Source organism: Pogoniulus pusillus, chromosome 26 (genome assembly GCF_015220805.1).
Source record: "Pogoniulus pusillus isolate bPogPus1 chromosome 26, bPogPus1.pri, whole genome shotgun sequence".
NCBI classification, from domain to species: Eukaryota; Metazoa; Chordata; class Aves; order Piciformes; family Lybiidae; genus Pogoniulus; species Pogoniulus pusillus.
In genome coordinates this window covers 14,774,583-14,801,011 of record NC_087289.1, presented here as the reverse complement: position 1 = coordinate 14,801,011, position 26,429 = coordinate 14,774,583, and the positions used below count along the sequence as shown (strand labels likewise).

At 41.1% G+C, this 26,429-nt stretch overlaps 1 protein-coding gene across 2 annotated transcripts; it reads left to right on the top strand.

Annotated features, from left to right (window-relative positions):
• The first annotated feature begins 620 nt into the window (after positions 1-620).
• FAM168B (family with sequence similarity 168 member B) lies at positions 621-24,794 on the top strand. Of its 2 annotated transcripts, none has more exons than XM_064165230.1 (7): positions 621-715; positions 8,159-8,239; positions 11,569-11,652; positions 15,530-15,672; positions 16,536-16,713; positions 18,022-18,151; positions 19,547-24,794. In XM_064165230.1, the coding sequence occupies exons 2-6, from the start codon at positions 8,170-8,172 to the stop codon at positions 18,132-18,134; spliced, it is 588 nt and encodes a 195-aa protein (XP_064021300.1). In that variant the 5' UTR covers positions 621-715; positions 8,159-8,169; the 3' UTR covers positions 18,135-18,151; positions 19,547-24,794. The 2 variants fall into 2 exon arrangements, with proteins under 2 accessions (XP_064021300.1, XP_064021301.1); XM_064165231.1 differs by lacking the exon at positions 621-715 and adding an exon at positions 819-922.
• The last annotated feature ends 1,635 nt before the right edge of the window (positions 24,795-26,429 follow it).

Here is a 26,429-nt window from a genome sequence, read left to right as displayed (position 1 = left end):
ACGCCCAGCACCTGTTAGTTCTCAGTTCTGTGGAGAGAGCTGCGGGGCTCTGAAGGTGACTAAGCCCCTCGCGGTAGGGAGCTGGGCTGTGCAGGTGCTCGGCCAGGTCATTTGACCGAGCTCATGCAGTGCCTGGCCCCGCGCAGCCGGGAAGGCCGGCCGCAAGCAAAGCCCTCTCCGAGGAGGCGACGTTCCCAGCGGCAGGGCAGATGCTGCGATCTTGGGCCCCGGGGCCGAGACCACAGCAGCTAGACGAACCGAGCGCCCTGGTACAGCCGTGGCCAGGCGACTCCCCGCTAGCAGGGAGGGGGCTGTGAGCCGCTGGGGCTCGCTGCGCTGCCCAGGAGCGCTGCCCGGATCCCCGCGCACGGCTCACGGCGGCGGCACCGAGGGGCGCGTACCGCGGGGGGGCAGCGCGGGGCCGCTTCCGCCCACGTGACGCCAGCTCCCGTCCCCGCGGCGCGCGCCCCCTCCCGCGGAAGTGACGTCGGGCCCGGGCCGAGCGCAGTCGTGCGGAGCGGCTGGCGCGGAGCAGCCGGAGTCGTCTGGCGGCCACTGCCCCCCCAGCGCCCCCACCCCGCGCAGGGCTCCGCCCGCCGCCCCGCCCCGCCGCCGCCGCCCGCACCCGCCTCCCGCACCCGCGTACGCACGGACGCACGCACGCAGCGAAACAGCCAGCGACGGCCGGGCCGCCACCACGAAGCGCCGTAGCCCGGTGAGTGCGAGGCGTCGAGGCCCGTCACGGGCGCGGGTGTTACCGGCTTCCGGAGCCGCTCCTTCTTCTCCGCCGGGTCCGTTATATAAGGGAGCCCAGGCCTAGCACCTTCTCCGCGGCCTGCGCCGCCGGTTTCTCGGCCTTTTTCCTTCAGCACTTCGTGCCGCCGTCTGTGGCGGCAGGCCCGCGGCGGTGGCGCCATCCCAGGTGCCGGCGCAGGGGCAGGGGGCGGGCTCCTGTGCCGCCGTTGTGGCGCGGGCAGCTTTGCGGCCGATGCCAAGCGGAGCGCCGAGGCTCGCGGGCAGCTGCGCGCCGCTGTCCGCCAGGCGGGGCAGCGAGTAACCTGCGGCGGCGCTGGGGGCCGGCGGGCTTCGTAACAGGTGTCTGCAATAGCCTTTAGCCGCGGCAGGTGATGGGCTGATTGACGAGGGAACTTCACGACACCGGTGCAGGCTGGGCCTGCGGCCGCCCCTCGTTCCGTCCGCGCTTGTTTTCTGTCTCTCCAACGAGCTCCGGTGACCGTTACGGAGTAGGTTGGGTTTGAAAGCTTGGGAGGTCTGTGGTGGTGGTTACTGATGTAGGTTGAAAATCATGCAGTTGATAACTTCGTAAACACTCGTTACAGCGTCATGAGGGGATTTATCGGTGGGATTTTCAGATGCGTAGTATCAGTAAGCTTCGGTTGTGTATGGCCTGTATATCGTGTCTGCTCCGTTATCTCTGTACCTGGGAGCTAGGAGAAGCGATAAAGTTTTGGTCATCGGTGACTTGTAGGAAGTTCAGTGAGATGATAAAAGGCCTGGTGCAAACTCTGCTTTCGTCACTTTTCTAGGAGGTTTGAAGCCAAACCATAAACGCCAGCTAAGTGATGTGTTCTGTGCTCTGAGAACAAGTTAGGCTTTAAGGAAGAGGAGGTATTCAGCTCTGGGCCTGAGAAGAGCTGGACTTAATTTGTTGTAACGTGTTCAGTAGTAGCGTGCACGTTGCCTAATTTGACCAGACTTTCTGTCTGCTTTAATACGATTTTACTGTAAGATGTGTAATTGTTAGTGTTATAAAACTTATATGTTTAGATATTGTGTGCTTCACTTAAATTGAAAGATTAAATCCACGGTCAACTGTCAAAACATCAGAGGAGCATTTCTGGTGTAAATTTGATGCCTTTGTAGGCACTGAAAAAACTTGATCCTATTTCTCCAAAATATTTCTTGATAGCCCTGGTAATAAATGAGTAAAAATATTGGCATCTTTAAGCAAATAGCTTTTACCTGAGGTATTATTTTTGTATTCTTATGTCAGTTCTGTTTGGGTGGCTTACTTGCTCCTCTCCCTCCCAGCCACCTGAGTCATCCTTATTTTATTCAAACATTTGCTTATGAATAAAGATGTAGTGTTTCAGGTGTGGAAAGGAAGGGGCAAGATTTGGGTAATAGGTTGGATGGGATCTCAAAGGTCTTTTCCAGCCTGTTTAATTCTGTGATTCTGTGATTTGGGGTAGTGATTGCACACTTTTAATTTTCAGGTTAAAATGTAGGAGGAATGAGGAGACTTGTGGAGACCCAGTCTGGAACTTGTGACAGTTTTCTTTTGTATTAGAAAGTTATGTGGAATAAATGGAAAAATAACTTAGAAAATGCTTCATAGGACAGAGGCAGAGCTTCAGGGTTTAACTAGAAAGTTGTGAATATCCCTTCACATGCTGAAGTTTTACTCTTTGTTGTTGTTTTTTTTTTTGTCATAGTTGACTTACATCAACTCAGTTTGGCAATAAACAGGCCTCTAAGATCCTTACTGTAAGGAACTGACAGTTTTGCTGTAATGTTCCACTTCTTTGCAATAAGAATATACATGATCTCAGTGTTTTGCAGGAGATGCAAGGATAGGAATGACAACTTTCATCTTCTTGTGCAATAGCAACCCTACAAATGGTAGTCGTTGAGAAGTGAAGGGCTGTTTACTCACTCCATAGGTAGTGATTTTTTTTTATAAAGAATACATATTTTGATAATGTTCTGGGTTGTTGGGGGAGTTGGATGGTTTTGTTTTTTTTAAGAGTAGTATCAGAAATGTATAAACGAAGTTGATAGAGATTTTATTTTTGAGTGGCAGAACTATTTTTGTTGTGTTTGATATGTAATCATGTTGTCTGTACTGGGTACAAGTAGTATTGGTGTTAATACATCTATTTTGACACCAAAAATCAGAACAAACTGAGTAGAACAGGGTTAAAGGTGAGAACTGGATTCACTGGAAAGGATTAAAGGGTCAGAATTGCTCTATTCTTTAATGCTCTTAAAAAATTGCATGCACATAAAACATGGTAGGGTAATTGCAGAGATCTTGCTCTTTCGCTTTTACAACAGGAACATCTTGTAACTCAAGCAGGGGAGAAAGACTTGCATGTGAATGTTTCCAGCTCTGTATTTTACTTCATGTGTGAACTTCGGGCAAAACTGTTACTGTTATTTTTCAGGCTGTAGTGCTGAAAAATAACCTGCAGCCTTGGTCTGTACTGCCACTGTCCAGTCCTGCTCCCTTCCTTGTATTGGGGCTGATGGGGTCTTAGCCATTTGCTGATGTGTCTTGGCTCTCTGAAGCTGACAGCATAAAAACGTAGCAGCCCTCTGCCCGGAAACCTCTAGCAGACCCCAGAATTCTGCCAGCCGGGTTAGCTGATCTGATTTGCTGAGGGGTTAAGAGTGCCAGTGTGCTGCTTGCCAGAAGCATGCCAGTTTTGAGTAAGCACTAATTCCAGCTAGTTCTGATCGTGGACTATCACAAACCCATACCCTGTTTTGAACAGGGCTAACATTTGTTTCGGTGACTTTTTTTGGAGTCCTGGATGAATGCAATAAATTAAGTATGTGCTACCTGCAGATAGCAATGTAGTGTGAGATGTGTTGTCTTTGACTTAAAGAAGTTTTGAATGCCTGCTGATATGAGCCCTGTTTCAAAAGTAATTGTTACAAAAGTGGCTGTTGTTTGGCTTAGCATTTGCATCAAAGGGCCTGTTTTGGTGGCTGGAGTTCTAACAGAATGTAGTGCAACGGAGACTTTAATTAGCGTCGGTTATTTGAAGAGCTGAGGTGTCTTTGTTACTTAACAGTGAAAATTACTTTGCTGGGTTTTTTCACATCACAAACTACTAGACATTTAGAAATTGTGTTTTACTTGTATAAGGTTTTGGAAATCAGGGCGAATGGGTAAAATACAGAACATTGCTCGGATGGTAATTAACTTTGTTAAGGAGTTTTATGTAAGTAGAAACTGAGTCATTTGTACAGTTTCATAGCAAACAGTGTTCCAAAAGTGTTCCAGAATGGATAGATGTGAAATACTATAGTAACTTACTGTGAGTCTGCTTAAGTTCCAGTGGAACATAATAACATTAGCAGGCCACGGTAGTGTGCTTTAGGCAGGGTAGTTGGAGATTCTTCCCCAATTCTTGTGATGAAATTGCCATAAAGTGAGCACAAAGTGACGTTCCATAGATCTAGTTTTGATAGTGTTTCTGCACAATTCTGAAAAGTAGTAGTAAAAAAAAAAATCTATTAAAAAGGAATGTGCAGTTTGTTTTGGAGTATTTGCACTATTTTGTTGGTTTCTGCATGTATTGCAGTAAAATACTTTTTAAGAGCAGAATTTCCTTGAAACATGCTAATAATTCTGAGTGTAGCAGGAAAGCAATGTGCAAAAGACTGTCTAATTTAGTGTGCTGAAGCTTCAGCATTAGCAGAGGTTGGTCTTTGTGCTGGGCTTCCTGAAATGGGGTTTTAAGAGAAAGGTGATTGTCCTGTTATCTGTATCAAGATCATAGAATGGCTTAGGTTGGAAAGGACCAAGATGAAATTTAACAGACATGATGAAAACTAATTTGATTGTTTAGCTCTGGAAAGAAAGGAAAAGCACTCACACTTCCCAAGCATGTTTGCATAGTCTTTAATTACAGCATGTGTAATAAATATAATTACTTCCATTTTGGCTGAAAGAATTAGTTGATTGTAATTTCTATACAGTCAACTCTGTGTAATTTATATACTGATGCTGCACAGTAGGCACTTATTTACATATACATTAACATGAGAATGCTTTGGAGGGACCACAAACAAAAAGATTGAAAGCTGTGATTCTTTGGGTTCACTTTACACTAGTTTCCCTAGTGTTTTTGATGTGGACATCAAGTGTTACGGGGAAGCAAACTGCAAGATTCCATACTTCAGTATAAGAGAATTAGGAGTGATGTGAAATTTTTTCTGCTCTACAAAAACAGTAAGCAGTTTTGGTAGGCTGGAGGATCTCTACCTGTATCTCAGTGGTGAAAGCAGAAGTGGTGGAAGTACATACCTGTCCAACCAAAGATGAGTTAACGTGTGTGGATGTATTTGAAGTGTATTTTGATGTTATTTCTCTTGCAGGATCTGTGTGCCATAGGATTTTTTTCCCCGATTAGGTGGAATTCTTTTTCTTAATCTATGCTCATTGGAGATGAAGTCTGAGGAGTTGCCCAAACTTTTCTACTGTACCTTTTCAACTTTGTATAGCTTCTGCTGTGTGACTTTCATCCCCTAGAATGTATGTCCTTGTGTTCTTCCAAGGTCATTGACTACTAATGCTTGTAATGGTTAGGTTGTTTAGTTTCTTTTTCACCCAAATACACGAAGAGTGCTCTTGCTCTGGTTTTCCTGCCCTCTTTGTTTTTTCTCATTGGCATTCAGAAGGTGCGAGATTAGAGTCGTCTTTCTTCCTAACTACTGTAAAGACTACAAGGAGCAGCAGCATATTTAGAGGGATATGGGTGTGTGGGAGAGTGCTGTTTGTATTTGAGTGGAGGGATACATTCTCTTTCTTTAAGGCTTTCCCCTATGTGGCAGTTTGAGCTAGTTCCTATTTTACTCTTATGGGGGACTAAAATTATATCTGCCTGCTCTTTAAAAACCACAACACCCTACAACTCAAAAATACTGTAGTGAAGCTTGACCCTCATGTGGATATTTTTTTTTTAGACACAGTGTGACAAAATCAACTTTGAAACAATAGCAGAGATTAAAGTGAGCAGTAGTTATTGCTACCAAAACTGCACGAGGGGTTCAGTGGAAAGTAATGCTTTGTACTTAAGGATGACTGCTTTAGAATCATAGAATCAGTCAGGGTTGGAAGGCACCACAAGGATCACCCAGTTCCAACTCCCCTGCTATGGGCAGGGACACCCTGCCCTAGAGCAGCCTGCCCACAGCCTCAGCCAGCCTGGCCTTAAACACCTCCACGGATGGGGCCTCAACCACCTCTCTGGGCAACCCAGTCTGGGCTCTCACCACTCTCATGCTCAACAACTTCCTCCTCACCTGCAGGCTGAACCTACCCACCTTCAGCTTTGCTCCATTCCCCCTAGTCCTGTCACTCCCTGAGCGCCTAAAAAGTCCTAGCCCAGCTTTTTTGTAGGTCCCCTTCAGCTAGTGAAAAGCCACAAGAAGGTCACCTGGGAGCCTGCTCTTCTCCAGACTCAACAGCCCCAACTCTTTCAGTCTGTGCTCACAGCAGAGCTGCTGCAGCCCTCTGAGCATCCCAGTGGCCCTTCTCTGGACATGCTCCAGGACCTCCACATCGTTCTTGTAATGGGGGCTCCAGAACTGTATGCTGCACTCCAAGTGGGGTCTCACCAGAGCAGAGGGGAAGAATCACCTCCCTCAACCTGCTGGCCACACTTCTCCTGCTGCAGCCCGGGCTCTGGTTGGCTTTCTGGGCTGCAAGTGCACTCTGCTGGCTCATGTTGAGCTTCTCATCCACCAGCATCCCCAAGTCTCTCTCCTCAGGGCTGCTTTCCAGCCACTCACTGCCCAGCCTGGATTTGTGCTTGGGATTGCTGCAACCCAGCTGCAGGACCTTGGACTTAGTCTTGTTGAACTTCCTGAAGTTGGCTTGTGCCCACCTCTCCAGCCTGTCCAGGTCCCTCTGGATGGCATCCCTTCCTGTAGAACATTTCCAAAGAGATTTGCATCAAACTGCTTTTTGAATATTGGTCAAGTGATGAAATCCTGCTGCTCCGGGAGACTTTCTTTATACTATGCAATGTAAATAGCAGGTGACTTATTTTGTAAGCCATTCTTAATAGATTTGGTTGTATTCCTGATTTTACACAAGTAGTTCTTTTCCTTCTGTTGCGTACTAAGTGCTGCTAAAACTATTAGTACAGTCTTGTTTTTAGCATTGCTTTAAAAACCAAACTACTTAGGCTTTATACAGTCACCTAACACAAGTTTATCAGTGCAGCTCTACTGCCAAACTCCAATTTCTGCCATAATGTATTTGTAGCTAAACTAGTGTATACATAATTGTGACTTGGTTGTGCTTCATAAACTTTGTAAACTGTTCAATCACCTAACACACTAAGACAGCATCTCAAGATCTAAACTGGAGATTGATTCAAATATCAGATAATAACAGTACGTAAGTCTGGTTTTGTAGTATGCCCTCCTGTTTTGCCCACAGAGGCTGTTTGTAGTTAAAAATGGATGTGCACAGGAAGAGATGTGATAAATCTGTAAATACAAGCAGAAAAATAATTGATTATAGATATGGGTGTTAAAACATGGAATTTCTTTTTTTAGTATTAGAAAAGTAGTTACAAACAGTAAAAGTCACATGGTAGGCTTGGTTGTGAACTGTGATGCAGTGATTTAGATTCCTAGAAGTACATAGGCCTGCTAGAAAAGCTTGAGAAGCATCCTCTGTGCCATTTTATTTCCCCATTTAAAATGGGGTTTGCTTTTGTTCCTGACAGTGGTACTAGCTATAGGTGCATTTTAGTTGTGTGATTCTAAGTCAGAAATGACTGGGCCAAGCTGTCAGCTTGTCATAAGCCCTGAAGATCTTAGCACCAAGTACCCACATAAATAACTGTTAATGAGAGTCTATAGAGAAAGCCTTACTTCTGTAATACTTGGGCTGTTGACAGCTGATAAATTTAGTGCTGGTAAAGGATTGGAATTCCAGGCTTGAAATGCAAGTAGTAATAAGACTGTAAATATTTGCATCTCTTGGCTAGGTTCTTCAGGTAAGAAATGAGAAAATACCAAGATTGATATATTGTGATTGACAGATGACATGGGGTGGGAGGGCCAGCATCTGTGGTCTCCTGCAGCAGGTTGTGGATTTGTGCACCATGGAGGAACTTGTTGGGATGGAAATACTTTGAAAGTGTGCTTAACAACAGGGGATGTTTCATTCCTCCAACCTTATCTAGTCAATTGAGGATTTTGACGTCTTGAAGCTTATTTCTGCAGACTTGCTTCAGTGTTGACAAGGAGTGGGGTTGCTGCTTTTTCTATTAATTTTTCTTCTGAGATGCTTTCCCCCATTTCCAGTCCCATTTTAGTTGCTGAGATCTTTAAGTTCTTCTATACTAGAGTAAATACTTTTTTCTTTTTATTTTTTTCCTTGATTCAGTTACTGAAATCATGAATCCTGTGTATAGCCCAGGATCTTCTGGGGTTCCCTATGCAAATGCCAAAGGAATTGGTTATCCAGGTGAGTAACTTCTTTTCAATGTGTGTGTTGGTTTCTAAGCAAGAATTGTCACTTCTGAATGATTTCATGTGCTGTAATCTCTTTCAGGATTTGGGTGGGTTTTTTACAGTGTAACCAGTGACATTTCAATAGTGATGTTCGTTCTGTTATATATCTCTTCCAAAGCAGCTGATTTTAGTAGCTCTAGTACCCTGCAAGAAGAGGAGTTAATCTATTTCTGCTGCTGGTTGGTTAATTTGTGTTAATACCATCTGTTTTGTGATTACCTGAATCATAGTTTCAAAGGTGTGACCAAGAAAATGACATTTTTTTTAAAAGCAGAAATTAAATATATTTCTTGCTTTCTGTGCCTGTTATTTGGTTTCAACATTCTTACTAAGGTTATCCCTCCCCTCACAGCCTAGTGTGTGTGATCAGCCTTCAGTTCTGATCTCCCCATACTTGAGAAGTTGGATAATGCAATCCTTAGATTTGGACAGAAATATGCAGGAAGGATGCTGAAGAGAAAGGGCTGTGTGCCTCTCTGAGACACTTCAAGCAGTATGTCTTGATGCAGTCTTTTTAAATGCTGTCTGCAGGTGCTCTCTGTCTTGAGAGAGGCTGGAGGGTCTCTCTGCTCAGACTTTGTGTCAAATCAATTAAACTTTTGTAGCTTTTATGGGAAGACTGTTCTCTGATTGAGTTGCTTTCTGTGGTGGGTATCTAGAATTCACTCCATGCAATTACTTTTTGTATTCTTTGTAGCTGTACTATATTTTCCTGCTGGTATTCACAAGTTTTAAATTTGCTTTTCAGCTTAGGCAGTGTACTGGAATTTCTGCTTTCTTATTCCACTTTACTTTGTTCCTTTTTAGTGCTTGTGCATTAATGAATTTCCTTTACCGTTGACTTGATTGTCTCAAAAACCTTTTACAGTTATTCTTGCTTTTTAGATGCTTTTAATTTTCCCCTCAAACTAGTATACCTTTCATGTTTTTCCACAGTATAAGGGCAAAACACACCCTGTGTTGCAGTGTTTTTAAATCTACTGAGTGACTGAAATGGTGCAATAATCAATTGTCAGGCTGATGCTGTGTAACCATGAGGTCCACAGAGTGGTCTTACTCTCTGTAACTTGCTGAGGTGTATGCACTACAGTAATTTTATAACAGGACAGGAGCTAGTGGTTTACTAATTAATACCAGTTACAGTTATTTTACATGTTTTCAATACATTACTTTAGTTTGCTTTAGATGAAGATTGTTATGAATTATTGAAGTATAACTATTTTTGTTAATATAAATCTGTTAGAAAACTGTCTGGGGTTTCATTTGTACTTAAAACCATTTCCATGTTGCATTGAAACTCATATATACTAATCTAAGCGGCCCCTTTACTTAGGAAGATGTACTATTGTAAATTCATAAATAGCAGTTTAAACAATATTACAAGTGCTAATATTTTATTCTGCTGTTATCTTATTCTGACATACTAAATTATTAAGCACTGTTTGCTTAATATTTGCTGATCTTCACTTTGTTGTGAATTAACATAACTGCAGTATATGGAATTGAAGTAGAATTATTCTAGAAGTGCCTTAGATGTCATACTAAAGTTGATCACTCAAAATTCTTCCCTTACAGCAGTCAAATAGTTGTCTCAACTGTGACCCTCCATTTCAGCTTAGTCAGTAAGGTCTATGGCTTTACCCTGTGCCGAGCTGCATGGTTCAGGTTTTGTGTTTATCCCACAATATTCTCAAAAATAAAAAGTAGCTCTGTGTTTCAGTTGTGTTGGTTTTTTTTAAGAAACAAACAGACAAAACTCAAAAAAAACCAAACCTACAACTCTGTTGCATGACTACATATCCCTTCTTTGCCTCTCCTAATTTAAAAGCTACAGCTCCTCTGTTCAGAATCACTGGATTTACGTAAGTTGCATGGTAATGGAAAGAAATGAACATATTGCTAGGTGGGATGCATTACTTAAAGGCACTGTTTCTAGAGCTGCTGCATATTTAAGAGTGATTTATATTATACTACAACTATTAGAGGTTGTTGGGTGGGTTTACAGTAGCAAGGAATCAATGTCCAAATGTTCTCATGTGGATAAAACTTCTGTGCAGTAATTAACTGCTGCCTGTCATAGTTACATTTTTCACTAGAGCTTATTTCTTGACCAGCTCAGAGTGCTCTGCTGTGGCGCTAAACTTGCTAAGAAAGAACACAACACTGAAGAGACATAAGAAGATGTTGGAGTGATGTAGTTGTTTTGAGTAAGATGTAAAGCTGTACTAAAGCTTTTCATTCCCAGCTCCTGAATTTGAAAAAGAATTGGACATGCTGTTTTGACCTGTGAAAAGCACTAGGCTTAAAAATGGAAGTCTTGTCCATGCTGACCACCTGGTAGTAGTGCCAAGCATATGCCACTTGATATTTTTACAGAGTGCTTTACAAAACTAATTTTGCATATATAGTCCTGTGCTAAGGAATTTCTATTGTTAGGAGTAATTGCTAAGGATTCTGGGTTTTATAGTGCAATAGAAACCCTTCAAATTTGCATGGAGTTTAAGAGTTTTAGGCTTGACAGCTAATGTGCAGATAGTAATTGCCTTTTATTTGGAGAAGCTGAAATCTTTTTGTGTAAATGACAAGAGTTAGTCTTTTTAAATACAGATGTTACTTGATTGTACAGTTTGGAATAATATAACTAAATTATTGGTGAAATTAATAGCAGCTACTCAGAAATTTGACAATCACAATTTAGAACTGTAGTCTGGCTTAGCCAAACTTTGTATCTTTCAAGTAACTAGGTTTTGCTAATGGTGCTGTTTGCCATGTGTTGGAGGCCAGCACACAGTGCTGTCAGTTCAGCCATAGTGATGACTCTAGAGAGTCAGAGTAACTCTGACCTTCACACATTTATTTGGAAAGTCCATTTCTTTCAGAAATATTTTGTTTACATCAGACCTTAAATCTCAGGGGAGGAAGAACAGAAGAACATAATATAGTTGCACAAAACTTGACGAACTTTGACATTTGCTGAAATGGGAATCACAGAATTGCTAGGGTTGGAAGAGGTCTCAAAGATCATACAGTTCCAGCCCCTCTGCCATGGGCAGGGACACCTCACGCTAGACCAGATATGTAAGGGACAAAGGCATTTGTGACTCCTTAGCTGTTAGCTTCAGCTGGCCTGGGAGAAGAGGAGCCCAGTGTTGCAGTTGAAGTGTGACTGAGGACCATATGTTAGCTTAACTCAGTTAAAAGATGTACAGTGAGAGCCTTTGAAAATCTGAGGTACACTGTGCAGTCAAGTCTAGAAAATAACTCTGGCATTCTTTTTTCCAGCCGGCTTCCCAATGGGCTATGCAGCGGCTGCTCCTGCCTATTCCCCTAATATGTATCCTGGAGCAAATCCTACCTTCCAAACAGGTATGTGTAATAGATAATGGCAGAACTGGAACCCAAAGTTTGGAATTTGTTAGACCCACAAAAGAGAAAAAGCTGTAGTGGCTTAAAACGACGCTTTTACTATGGGATAAGTTTTACCTTACTTTGAACATGTGTCATAAGGAATCGTCTGATAAACTGAAATTAGTGTAATCCCAAGCCATACTGCTTTCTCCTTCAGAGAAAGGAAAAGATGAGTTTTCAGTTGTTTCTTTATTTCAGGCTGATAATTGAGGATTGGATCACGTTTCCCTTCACTTCTTCCTGTGTGATCCTGCTTACTTTGCATATTGTTCTGTTCAGATTCCTGTTTTTTCTTTCTTTTGTTGTATTCAAAATTCTTCCTTTTCATCTTTTTTCTTAAACCGTATCTTTCCAAGTTCATCTTGCTGCCTTCTTTCTGCCCTTAAAATTGTCTTGCACAAACTAATTGACTGGAAAGCCTGGTTGCTGGGTAAAAGTGTTTTGTCCATAGTGGATACTGGGGGAGGAGTTAGATAACCACGGTTACATGCTTGTCATAGAAGAGAAAGGGTAATAAGAATAGGAAAAGGGAGATTGAAAAACAGACACAAGAGGAGCCAAAGCATTCACTGAACTTTTGTTTGTGTAGTCCTACATTCACTAGTAGATTATTTTGATGTGATTAATGCTTGAAACAAAGTAGAATCTTTCAGCATGAGTTTCCACTTAAAGCCAGGAGCATACATCTGATAGGAAAAAAATTCTCCCTGTTGTTATTTTGCATACTGAGGAATTCCTTATATTTGTTAACATAGTCCTTAAGCCATCTTCAGGAACTCCTACACTTAAGATGGGTTATGCCAATTGTTTTGAGGTCCATACAGCATGTAACCAAATTTGTTGCTGAACACCCTTGTGTAATTTGTGAGGATAGGAAAGGATGCTGTTTGAATTTGGGAAGCCTAAGTTGCATACGCCTGCTGGCATCGCTGAAGTTCAGTGTTTTTAACGTATGATATTTCATTAACTACCAGGAGACTCCCAAAAGGGTCTGCTGACAGCATTTACTGAGGCAAGAGAATAAGTCACCTAAAATATTTTTCCTGCAGAACCTGTTAAAAGTGTGTAGCTTTCCTTGGAGCTGTGGAGTATTCTGGCTACTACAACCTGAGTCTCTGCTCAGTTTGCTGCTTGGAGGCATAGTGAACACAGGACTAATTTTGGCTTTCTTCAGTCTTAAGACAGGGAAACAGATGGATATTGTAAGTTCCAGTAATTGGAGGGGAAAAAATCAAATGATGCTCAAGAGAGAGCAGCTTCCATCAGGGGTATAACTTAGTGCAGGAATCAAAACCCTGTGTGAGGTTTTTATTATCGGCTTGTATTGCTAACAGGTTCTTCAGTTTCATGATTGAGATTACCTTAGTGATGTCTCTGCTTTCTATACTCCACTGTCTGTATCACTAGGATTCCTGAGGCTGTGCAGAGGAGCAGCTGTAGGTTGTGATCCTATGATCAGATAACTGAAAGGTAGTTTTCAGTCTTAATTACTGGTTGCAATTTGAGAGTTCTACTGCAGAAAGATGAAGATAAGCTGCATGTAATCAATTTACCAAATCATGAGACTGGTGGTTTTATCCAGTTGGTTGTGGGTTTTCCTTCTTGTCAGTTATGTTGTAATAGAAGGTTATGGTTCCTGGAGAATATTTCTGACTCGTTAGCCTTCATTGTGTTGTAAGATTAGTTTCATTGATTAATATTGGACTATATCTCATGCTATATAACAGAGTAAAAAATTAGTCACTTTTGTGTGAAAAAGGAATAAAGACCTCCAGAAGTGGTACATCATCTTCAAGTTTTTTTAAAGCTTGTACTATTAGAGTTTTTAGTGCTATTGAATAGGAAAGTAGCTTTTTTCTGAACTAAGAATAGCTTTAATTTTAAGCTACTCTTTAAACTATGAACTGAAGTTCACAGTGGCCAGATCCAGGCAGATAATGAGGCACTTTTTCCTTACAGCTGGATTAAATTTTTTTATTTTGGTTAGCTTTTATGTTGTAACTGCTTGTTTGTACAATCAAAACTTTAAGTTCACATCTCACAGCACTATTTGAATGTGCTGTGCCACTGGTGTTCAGAAAGGGTACCATCTGTGTAGATGTATCAGTGAGTTTTTGGAATGAGAGTGGGCTTGACTGAGGGCATAATTGTAGTTCAGCAGTGGTGTCTCATGTTCAGCATTTGCATCTGAGGTTTATCAATACAAATAGCTTCCCATTCTAGAAAGAGAAGTTACTTTCTCAGCATGCTCCACTTGTGAAATACTTAGGACTTATTTGTTCTTTTTAGAAATCCTGTGGTAGCTTTCTTTAGTGTCTTATTAACAAAAGATACATACTTAGTAAACCTGTTTCTTCAATAATATAACTTTCAGTTTGAAGGGTGAAATGAAATTGTGAAGAAAGTCAGACTTCTGCAAGAGGAATGAAGGTCACCTGTCATCATGCCATCTGCACAGACTGATCTTTCCCATCACAAGTGGCAGTGCTTTCTCTGCTGTATTGCTCCAGATCTGTTCTCTGTATCAAAGTCAACACATTCTAGACAGATTTTGAAGTCAGCCTCATCTCTGTTCTCGCAGTCTCATTTTTCTCTTGTGGCTGCAAAGTGTATTTTCTTCCTAGTGTTTCCCTAGTACTAGTTTGTACAATTCCAGCTAAATAGAAATCATATCCCCCTGTGGACTACATGAGACCCAAGATCTTTTCATCCTAGGACAGACCTGGGCCTTCGTGCTTTCTCCAGAATAGATGATGCCTGTTGTTTACTACCCTGAATGTCATTACTGGCAGATGCCACTGCTGAGGTGTTTGTATTCCTCCCCTGGCCATTAGACTGTAGTGTAATCTTGAGAATTTAGTGTGCAGCAGCAATGGTGCTGTCCTCTACAGTCGACAAGCCCTTGTTCTATTATCCTGAGACCTCATGTGTTTAGGGCTACAGAAATTACAGAAAAACTGTCTTTAGGCAGGGTCTGAGCCAGCACATTCTACTTATCCATGTAAGAATGGGATAGTTCACAACTTAGGGTTCTCAACATTATGTAATAATAATGCAAAATTCTTTCTTATGGCATTTTAATGCTCACTGTAATGCAGAAAAGTAATTCCAGAGTGATGACCAAGGGTATGTCTATGTGTGTAATACATGAAGGGAGGGTTTAAAGGTAATGCAATGCCTTCAAAGTCTAATTTGCAGTTGCAGTGAGTTCAGCAGTTTGTGTTTTAAAGGTAGGGCCTTTCATATTTATTTTAATATGAAAGGCCAGAAAACAAAAAAGAATAAAAGCAAGTCAAAGTGGAGATTGCAGATTATGTATCTCTGTTCTCTGATTTTTTTTTCTTGAGCTCTTTATGTGATTCTGACTTGAAATTGTGACTCTTGTGCTGCTTCATCTTCTGCAGAGGGTAATTGCTGGTTACTCAACTATTGAGATGTTTTGCTAGTATGCTTTGGGGAGCATTGAGAACTGGGCTGATACTAAACTGTGCCAAATAGTCCTATATGGGAATCCTGCCTAACAATTTGGATCCAAGCATTTCATGATACCACTGAAAAATCAAAATTCACTTTTCTGTCTCATATCCATATATTGAAAAGCAAACAGTGCAAAAATACAGTTAAAGTTTTGTGCTTAGTTAACATAGTCAAGCCTTCTTTTCAGACTTATCAGCATTATGTAAATGATAGAGGTTGTGCTTGAGGCTTGCCTGCTGAGTAGTCACATGAAGAGTTAAGGAAGTTGGAAATAAAGAAAATTGTTCCCTCCTGACTTTAGAAAGCAGTGCACTGACACATTTTTAATGTTTTTAATGCAGATTTACCTTTGTTTCAGGTTATACACCAGGCACTCCATATAAAGTATCTTGTTCACCCACCAGTGGAGCAGTGCCACCATATTCTTCATCCCCAAATCCCTACCAGACTGCTGTGTACCCAGTTCGAAGTGCCTATCCACAGCAGAATCCATATGCACAGGTAAATGAGCAAACCCAAACAACTCTGTTTGGACAGCATTTTGTTTACCTTCTCCTACTTGAACTCTTGCCTGTACATCACATTTATTCATGGATAGAGAGAATTTTTAGCTGCCTGCAGTTGCACTTCTTATAGTGATCTACAGAGTGTGTGCTTGCATGCTCTCTCTCACAAGAGTTAGCCAGTGCTTACTCACGATGTGTTCAGTCTTTGAAAAGATGCTGGATGCAGTAGTTTGAAAAATGTGTGCTAGATGCTGTGGTTTATTACATCCATTTTTATCCAGAAGTGTCACAAACTTCCCTTTTTTAAAGGTGCCTCTGTTGTGATTCAGCAGTTTGCCAAGCCATGTACTAGGAAAACTGCTGGAAAAGAAATGATGTAATTAAGAGACCTTAGTAAATGTGATAGCCTTCTTTCTGCATAGAGGAAACTTGCCTGACAGTAGCTGAAGTGAGTTAATAAGCATGTAACAAGCTTTATCCAGGCTGTTTACTGTATTTGGATTTATCAGAAACCTTTGATTCTTTAAAAGCAGGTGAATAAAAAGTTATGAAGGAAGTTCTGTCATAGCCTAGTGTATTAAAAGGTAGAAGAAAAAGGAAATGAATGACCAGTGAGCACTTACTGTGGAAGGTATGGTCAGCTCTGGAGTTCTGCTTTGAATGTCATCCTGAATGTCCTAGAAAGGGGGTAAATGATAAAGTTGGCAGTGAAACACTGAGTATTTAAATGTTTTAGTTTCTGCTCTGTAAATACACTTTACCTTTAGTGCTTTTATGACACATGCATGAAAGAAGATATAATTTATATTCCCCAGGAGGCAGACTCTAATTACTTCATCTACTTGTATTCTCCAACAGCAAGGCACTTACTACACACAGCCTTTATATGCAGCACCACCCCACGTAATTCACCACACCACAGTTGTGCAACCCAATGGCATGCCAGCAACCATGTATCCTGCTCCGATTCCGCCACCACGAGGAAACGGTGTGACCATGGGGATGGTGGCTGGGACTACTATGGCAATGTCAGCAGGTGCGTGGATTTGAAACGCCTGTGTTTCCTTGGTGAAGCTCTGCAGGTTGAGATAGGACACGTCTGCTTTATGAAAATGAGATAACTAGAGCTGTGCTTGGCACAATCATACAGCTGTTCAGATTAGAACTGTAAGTCACCTAGTCCAGTGCCTTCAGAGTGAGGCTGGCTAGACTAGGCTGCTGCTGGTTCAGTAATGCTTTAATCATCTCTAAGGATGGAGTTGCCTCATCCTTTTTTTCAGATATTAGTGTTACAGTAGTTTTTCTTTTATATCCCCATGGAATTTCATGCACTCTTGTTTTCTTAATTCTCATCTTAACTGTCTCAAGAGTCTGACTTCCTCTTTTCAATGGATTTTTTTTCTTTTATGCCTAGTTGAAAACAGCAACCTTTAAAGGCTGAGGAAAAATGTGGTGTTCTCACCACTATCCATCCTGTGCCTGAGTTCTTTGCGTGTTGAGTTGTTATACTGTACATGTTTGCACTACCTGCAGGTCTTCTGTGCCAAGAAAACTGATTGGGGTATCTCCTTCCTACTGCAACACTCTTAGTGGTAGTGGTTTGGAAAAATGTTTAACCAATATCTAGACTCATCTGTGAGTGTTTACTGAGGGGGTGTCATGCTTTGCTACTCAGAGGGTGTTAAGAAATGTGTTCATTCACCCACAGTGGACGTTCAGCTCAGTAATCTAAAATGAATGAGAGCCACGTTTTCAGATTACAGATTCTGGGGTTTGTCATTTAATTTATCATTTAATTAATTACCATTATCATTTAATTTGAGTTATCTCAAAAAGAGAGAAGTTACATGTCACAAACTCAAATTAACATTGGGGTTTCAGACATGGGCAAGCTTATTCCAGGTGGTGTTTGCTGTTTTGACAAAGTGCCATAGAGTGAGTCTGTTCAGACCCTGCTATCTCAGCTTGTGGGTTACTGAAGCCCTTAGTCTCTAAAAAACTCTGTGCAAAGAACTAACTTATCTCAATTGATCATCAACTTTACCATGAAATATTTTTACACCATGTAAAGCCTGCTGTGGGAAAAGGTTTTGCAGTGACTAATGCTTATGTAGCAAGGTTTCTGGTAGAATAATGAGTATCTTTGTGTGCAGTGGACTAAACATCAGAATTATGCCTTTGCATAAAGGTTTGAAGGAAGATTGGGGTAATTTTTAATTGAAGATGAGCAAGCTGTTACTGATTTTGAAACTAACTCTTTTTATTCTCCTCCTTCTTGTTTGTTGGGGTTTTTTCCCTCTATACTAGAATTTGTGCTTACTGAAACACGTTCTCTTCATCCTAGGTACTTTGTTGACAACTCATTCCCCAACTCCAGTAGCCCCTCATCCAGTTACTATGCCCACGTACCGGGCTCCAGGAACACCAACCTATAGTTATGTGCCCCCACAGTGGTGATCATCCTGGCAGTCAGTGTAAGTTACCGGTTTAAATTGAAAGCAGTTTCTCTCTCTTACAAATGACAGTGTTGCAGGTTCTTGCATGGAGACTTTTTGGAAGGTAAGCAGTCTGGGGTACTCTGATGTGTTCTAATTGGATAAGAATACACAAAAAGTATTCAGTTAATAGCTGTTCACTGCAAAGGAAAGAAGCCTCCTGAGACGTATTGTGTGGTTTGCATCTTCAGAAATCACAGAATCATTTTCATTGTTCATGATTGCTGACTATGAAAGAATGACCTCAAGTTTGCCTTACTAAAATACATCTGAGAGGAAGTGTATTCAGCGTTTCAGATTCATTGCTAGTCATTGAATTCAGCTTCCAGAATGAAGCAGCATATGTAAATTTGTAGTCTTTGGCTAATTATATAAGCAAGGTAAGTGTTTAGCTCTGAGGTTGAATCTGCCTCACAAGCTGCTGAAACAAGTATTACCTTGAGCTAATTCCCTATATTCATTCTGTTTCAGGTAAATATCAGTTCATGCTTCATGCGGTTGGCTTGGAAAAATTGTTTCTAGTGAGGACTAAAGCTTAGATGACAAGTTTTAAGAAAAGGAGTTACTTTTGAAATCCACTATAAGCTGGGGTGAATTTTGGGAGTGTAATGTGTGTCAAACTGACACGCAGCCTCGTGTTTATGGGATTCTTGCTGCTGTTTCTGGGGGTTTGGGTTGTTTGCAGGGGTTGGTGGTTTTGGGGGCGTGTTTGGGGGTTTTTTTTGGTCAGTTTGTGTGTGTTTGTTTTTAGCATAAACCAACTTCATTTGAAATAAGGCCTTGTCAGACCAGCTGAAGTAGAAAATTTCACTCAGTCCACTTAATTTATGCCAAAGTTAACTTTGTTATAATTTCTCTGGATTTCTGTTTCAGCAGTTAAACATTCAGAGTTCCGTGATTACAGGTGACTGTGTTCTCTTGGACGTAGTGATGCAACAGCCATTTCTCCTTTTACTGTGATGCTATACATCAGCCTACAGATTTGAAATGTTTCAGCTACAATATTTAATCCAAGATTGTCAGATGAGTGTAGAAAAGAAGAGATTCACTGTGACTGCACTCAATACTGCTGATCATTAAGTTTAGTAATCTTACTAAACTTCTTTAGTACTGCTCCTTCTACTTAAGACAAAACTACTAATAATGGCAGAAAGATGAAATAGACATGACATGAAAATTAGTGTAGTGAACTTTAAACCTAGAAGTCTGTAGATTTCAATTTACTGGATAAGTGCTAGGGTAGCATAGTATACTACTTAACACTTGTGTCTGCATATCAGTGTGGTGCATGTAACATCAGAATGTTCTGCCACACTCAAATTATTTCACATACTGAGAACACTTCCTACTATTTTTACCTCCTTCTTAACGTAGGTTTGAAGATGGGAGATATGCAATCAAGAAATTGAGGTTTAAAAGTTGGTGCTGAAGCCCTCATGCCTCCAACCAGGACTTTTCTTCTGAATGCTTTCAACACTTGGCTAAACACTACTAATTCCTGATCACAGAAGATTTTCCAGTGCTGCATATCTTACATCTTGGAACTCCAGCAGTTAGTCTTAAAGCAAATCCTGTTTTGTGGACTGTCTTGCAATTTTTTAGCTAATAATAATGATAAAAAGGGAGTATAAGTTTATTCTGATCCATATCTAGTTGAATGCATGTTAAAAAAACACAAAAACAAAGCTTGCTCAATCTACCTGCAGTGACTGATGCAAAAACCATCATATGCAAATCCAAAGGAACCGAAAAGTATTTTACAACTTGTATCACTAATGCACTGTTGTAATGTATGCAGGGTCTTAAAAGGTAGAACCGTAAAAGTGAATTTCTTTCTAGAATACCATAATATACATTAGATAAGTGCTTCAGCCTTTTTTTCAGGTTGATGGAGTTGCCAGTTTTAAAAGGGGCGTATTTTTTGGTGTAAGTGATGTATTCTTTTCAAGTCCAACTACTCAATTGGAGTGACTGGAAAGTGAGTCAAACAAGCTGTAGAAATCCCGCACATGATTAGTTTACTTCATACCTTTTCATTTTCATTCTATGGATTCAGTGTTATACAGATGTTCTTAAGGATCAGAATGAAATGACAATGGAAATGTTAATGTGTGCCAGTAAATAAAGCAGACTTCCTTGAGGCAAAGCTGGCTCTTAGGAATAGTAGGAGGTGACATCACCTGTGTTATGAAGTGCATGTCCTGGGGGGGAAGATACATCCAGTACTATCTTCAATACCATGCAAGATGTGTCAAAGCGAGACTGCCAGACAGAGCGATAGAAAAACACTTTCTTGTAGTTCTCAGCTGAGGAAATCCGTGCTGTTTTTCTTAAAGGATGTTGTAGTCAGGTGAAAACGTATGTGCAGTTGATCCAGCTTGCTTTCCTAAAACTAGGGCTTTCTACAACAAACACGAGGAGTTCAGCTGCATGTTATTTTGAGGGAAGCTTGTGTGCCTGATGAGTATGTTAAAAGGGAACAAATCATTTTAACACAATTTCCTTATTAGCGACCTGCAGTATGGACTATGGATACGCTGTAGTAGGGCCGCCAGAAAGTGTAGAGGTTTCAGATAGCTGTTTGGGGTTGGTTTTTTTTTTTAATGTCTGTAATTGAAGTAGGAGACATTTGCTGGTTATGGCATTTTGATGTCTTTTCTTAGTATTTCCTTTTTTTTTTTACGTCCTAAATTGCACTTGGAAGCACATAAACCAAGACTTGACTGTAGATCAGTATTTCATTGCAGCGAGTCATTTCTGGTATTCTTTCTTGCAACTTCAATTTTTAAAAAGTACCTCAAAGCAAATGCTGTGGTGATAAAGGGCTAGCCTTAGAACCCATTTGTATACCAAAATTGTTATGGGGGAGATTTTAAATTTTTAAATTTGAATATTGCACACAAACCCCAAGGTTTTTGTTAAACCTGCTCGACTTAACGACGCCAGACAGATGCGATTTTCTTGTTTTGGATACCTTCTGCTTGCAATAAATTGTGCAGTTAATGGCTCTAAAATGTTGTTCCCTTTTAAGTGTTTCCACAGAATTATATCAGGCTACATTGTTCTTGTAGGTTAACTTCCATTCAGAAGTAAAGTGTTTCGATTCTGTATCTAGCTAGGCTTTGTTCTGGGGTTTTCTGCTCCTATACAGATTTGGCAGCTGCTTCAGGCTCGCAGCAGTGTTGATTTACTGCTGCCATTCCAGTACTCTGCCCTGGTGGGAGGCTTACCTACCTTCATACATAACCAGCTGGTGGTTAGAGCCTTCAGTAACTTTATTTTTTACAGTAAGCACTCTCATATTTTGTACTTCCTTTTTTTTTTTTAATTGTTTAATAAAGTTTAGGTTTGTTTTGCATGAATCACTGTCGGTGGATGGCCCCCTTATTTCTAATGCCTTGAACATAACTATATTGTTGGGATAAGTACTTTAAACCTTACTCATAAGCACTTAACTGCAGCTTAGAGTTTTTCCTGTGTTTTTATAGGGAGCAGAGAATGACCCCAGACAAACTTGTTTGAATCTGTTCTGCTTCGTTCAAGTCTGTGTAACAACTCCATTTGTGTAGTAGATCTGCAGCTGTGATTAGTCAGGTGTGCCAGAGACCACAGTGAACAGACACAGGCCATTTGTCCATTTTTGCCCATGGAGAGTGACCTTTTGTTGCCTTGGCACGGTTTTAACAAAGAGCTGAGGAATGAAACAGTGCTGTGCTGGGGAGAAGCTATAAAGAACAAGCTCAAAGCTTTGCTGTCTCCTGTCTCACCACTCGATAAACTAAAGCTCTGAAAATCATGGGAGAGAACTTTCATGAGTGCTTCAGTAGATGATAAATAGGTAAGGAATGAATATAACCTCCTATATATTTGCTCTGACTTCAGATTCCTAAATACCACCTCGGAATCGGTCTCTCTCTAATACTCCGTAACAGTTAGGCAGTCTCACTTAACTTGAGCACTTTTTTTTTCCTGAGTTGCATTATGGGATTCATCCACAGGGGGGAACTGAACCTTTTTTAAGAGGTATTCATATACCTTCCAGTTCTGATCCGTTGTAGTCTACTGGGAGGGTGGAGCACGTCTCCAGTTGTCGATAGGGAAAGTAACCAAAAGCACAGCGCAGGGGGATGGGGGGGAATACGTGTATATATAACTATCTTAATGTTAATGTTGCAAATAGTAGAAAGCATGGATATAAAACTGCAGTGGGGGAACTGTACATCATTAAATAGGCGTTTACACAGTGAGGGTCTTACGAAACATTCTCTCCTGCTTTTTATATAACATTCCCTGTTTAGAATTCCTTTATAAATAAATGTGCGGTATGTGTTTGCACTAGAGCTCCTCAGCAAATGGAAAGAGCTAGTGCAGTAGAGACATTTCAGATCAAGCTTCTCTTTAAAAAAAGAAAAAAGACTTAAAAAAAGAGAAAAATTTTAAAAACAACCAAAAAAAACCCCAACAAACAAACAAAAACTTTAATGGCAGCTTTACGTGATTAAAATAAAGTACTACTTCAAACCTGGAACTGAAAATAACTTGCAGCAATAACAAAGAGAAGTCCAAGAAAGATGGTTTTTTTTTTGTTTGTTTCCTTTTTTTAATTCAAATTTCAGGTGTTTGAGTTTAAAGTATTTTTTAAAAACTGAGGTATTCCCTATGTCAGAAACAACAGGTTTAAAATGTCTTTTAAATGTAGCAGCAGCAGAAGAAATGGCTAATAACTGGCACGAAAAATGCGTAGCCCTAGTCAGTGGTGTGGTGGTTAAGAAAACGTTAGGAGGGAAAACAGAACCTACTACTAGATCTTGCTTGTGCGTGTTGTAACCATCTCCTGCTTGAAATTTCTAGGAGGCGTGACGGAATGCCGTTCAAGAAAGCTTCTTTTTGAGTGTACTATGCAAGTTAAATGCTTTTATGCAGTGGTAGACGAGACAAAAATTCCTTCAGCGTAGTTGAAGTCCTTCCTTGTACTGCTTCATCCACTAAAAGCTGAACCACCACGACCACCTGTAAGTGCCACCGTGTCTTAGTGTTGTCTGAGAATAGTTCATGGTACAGTTTGTATACCAGGGTACTCAACATTGGCTACTCTTCATGGAGTTGTGGCTTCACTGCTGCTTGGGTAGTAAGGCCACTTCAAGAATGTGAGGAAGAGATGATCAGAATTGACTTGGAGTCACTCCTCAGTGCTTAAGCACAGCATTATACACCATTTGTTTGAGTCTGGAACATACTTTTGCTTGAATAGGTAAGCACAGCAATCCGATACCACCACTTAACTCTAGGCTTGCACTTGTGCCAGAGTAGTACCTACCACGTGTGTGAAACCCCCCATCATGGGAACATGAACAATAGTGATGCTTCAGATGGAGTTTGTGGGAAATGAGGACAGATGCTGTGGCTGTTGGATGGTAATTTGCAGTTGCTGGGGTGTGGTTTTTGTAGTAGTAGGTAGGAAATGGGCATGATCGTTACTAGGCCTTCTCCAGCAGACATCACTGGCCAGCCTTGGCCTGTGCCGAGGGTCAGAAGCCATCCATTAATCATTATGTCCGAGTGCTTCTGAACACCTGTTCAAAAAATGTCAAGATTTAAGCCTGTTTAGATTGTTTGCATACAAAGTGTCAGCTTTCTGATCCTGTATTTTATCAACTCTAAGCTTCCTGCAGAGACCCCCAGACTGGGAGAAGTAGAATGCCAGTGAACAGGAACAACTGCGGCAGGGTTAGGGTAGTTTTGCACATCAAGCCTTACCAAGAGTCAAGGCCAGTCAGAGATCTCCTTTGAAGTAGCAAGGACTGACTCTTTCAGCAGGCTGCATATGCCTCTGCTTCGGGAGTATTGAGGGAAGATAGGGGGGGTTGTGTAGACAGGAGAGAGGGAAGAGGAACAGTGCTTATCTGGGGACAAAGACAACTTTTCTCGTGTGGGTTGAATGTAACACTGAAACATCTGAATTTCACCGCTAGGAAGGGCCCATTTGTGATTTAAGAAATACTGTAAACAGTTTATGGGCTCTGAAGCTTCAACATCAAGAAAGTGAATGTGGCTTTTCTAAAGTGTTGTGACTTTTGGGCACTTAGCAGGCAAACTGGGAAAGCTTTTTTAGCTGGCTGCTGTACAGACTTGTTTTAAGTAGAATGGATTTGTTAGTGGGTTTTGTTTGATTTTATTTTCGTTGTAGTGCTATTATTGGCCACCCTCCTGTCTAAGATTTGAAAAAGTGAGTGCATGCAATGGAAGTACAAGAGGCCCCAGTAATAGTTCTCCATGTTTGTTAGAGAATAGACACAGGTTTCCTTTTTTATGACTTTTTTAATAACTGTCCTACGAGCAGTTGTATTGGTACTTTTCTTTTGAAGTTTAGGTCAATGTTGTCTTCCAGAATAAGTTTTAAGGCATCGCTCACTCCTGCATTGAGCTATCACATCAACACCAAGAGTGGAGATCCCATTCTGAGCCAGTTCAGTTGTGGAAATTCGTACCTTTTTTGTTATTTTTTATGCAATTCAATGAGTAGATGAGCTCAGATTTAAATTCTTAAAAGCACGTTTATTGTAACAAGAATTGTTATGTATTAATACTTCAGTTTTCAATAAAGATTGACTTGTGTTGCTTATTGTGTTTTTTTTTCCTACTGTCAACATCCTTTGGGAACAGATTGTGCTTCTGGATAGCAGTGCTGTGTGTTTCAACTCCAGGTAGTGAAATTGGGTGATTTGATCAAAGCAAAGCAGAACATCTGAATTGATTAAGCAACTTTTCTCAGTAAGGTTTCTTAATGGCTAACAAAACACACTAGGAAAGGCTTCCCCATGGGGAGTAAACTGCCCTGAGTTATCCTGCTTGGGAGTATGGTAGAGATGGAGCAGCCCTGCTTCGTTTCCGTTGGAAGGCATTTCCTGGCGCTTGAGGCTTTTATTAGTTGGTTTTATAACTTAAAACAAAGAACGTGGAACAGATGTAAAATTTCACAGTGCCTTAGCATTTACTTGATACCAAATCAGTGCTATTTCAGAGGTGACAGGCCCTGAGCAGCAAGCTGTTGTAAATCAATGTCTCGTGTTCCCCAGAAGGCAAAGAATTGAGTAGGTGTGAGGTGTGGGTAATTATCCTGTTTCTTTGGAATAGGGGTGGCTGTAAGTGACTGACATGGAAGTACATGTATTGGGGAGGGGGGCAGGACTGTACTGCCTGAGCTAACCAGCTATTTCTGCTTCTCGTAGGTCTCCAAAAATAACAGTAACTTACCTGGTAACACTCCTGTGAAAAGCAGTGCACGTGGAAGAGGAAAGTACAACATCAGAGATAGCGTTTGCTCTTTGAGGTTATCCTTGCAGATGTATTCTGTTGTTTGGGCAAGAAGTTGAACTTACAACATAGCAGCTGAGCACTAGGGATCCCAGGGATGGGGTTGGGGGTTTTTTCTTCACCGTATTTTACTTAATGCCATTTACTGGTCATGTAACATGGAATCATTTTTATTTCACAGGGAAATGAGGGTTAGTCTTTTTGCAGATCAGTGGAGCTGGTGAAAATTCATAAACTCAAACCAGTGGGTCGCTGGAATCTGGGATTTATAAAAGGGAAATAACTCTTGTTTGGAAGGATGCTGAGCGCTCTCTGATTAGAGGGATTCTGGTGTAGCTGTTCTTTGTGACGGTCTGTTGCTGAAGAACTTGTGTCTGGACAATTAAGAGTCTGTGCAGGGAGTTTCTTGGTTCTTTTAAATGTATCCATGGAGCTACCAAAACAGTGAGTCAGTAATGGATGATTTTAACCACTTCCCAGATTAATTTTGCAGTGGCATTGTGATGTGCATTGCTCATGAGTGGCTCTAAGTAATTAGCTATGAAGCTTGGATGTGTTGGTAGAACATGTTGGAGGCAGCTTTGAACACTTGGTAACAGCCAGAGCTCCTTCCAGAAAAGTAACCACTCGGGTAGCAGCTGTCAGGAATAAACATGCTTTGAGTTTCAGATTCTCCTATGAGTATTTCTGGACAAAAGGAAAGTTTGCTTTTTATGGTGTCTGAACTTCGTGGCTCACTGTAGATAGACAACAGAAATAATTTTTTGGTGTGCTCCCCTGGAGCCAGGATTGATGATTATTTAGCTGGGAATTATCCTTTGTAGTCAGTGCTGGGCTAGAAGGTGTCACTACGCTATATGGATAAAGTCTCTGACTCGTGTGTGGGAGCTAAATGCTCTCCTGGATTGTATTTCAAAATCCATCAGGCTATTAGCTATCCTGC

Coding starts and splice junctions, on each gene's coding strand:
- FAM168B (XM_064165230.1), top strand. CDS start 8,170: ATGAATCCTGTGTATAGCCCAGGATCTTCTGGGGTTCCCTATGCAAAT. Junction 11,653..15,529: donor AAATCCTACCTTCCAAACAG/GTATGTGTAATA, acceptor CCTTTGTTTCAG/GTTATACACCAGGCACTCCA. Junction 16,714..18,021: donor TACTATGGCAATGTCAGCAG/GTGCGTGGATTT, acceptor TCTTCATCCTAG/GTACTTTGTTGACAACTCAT.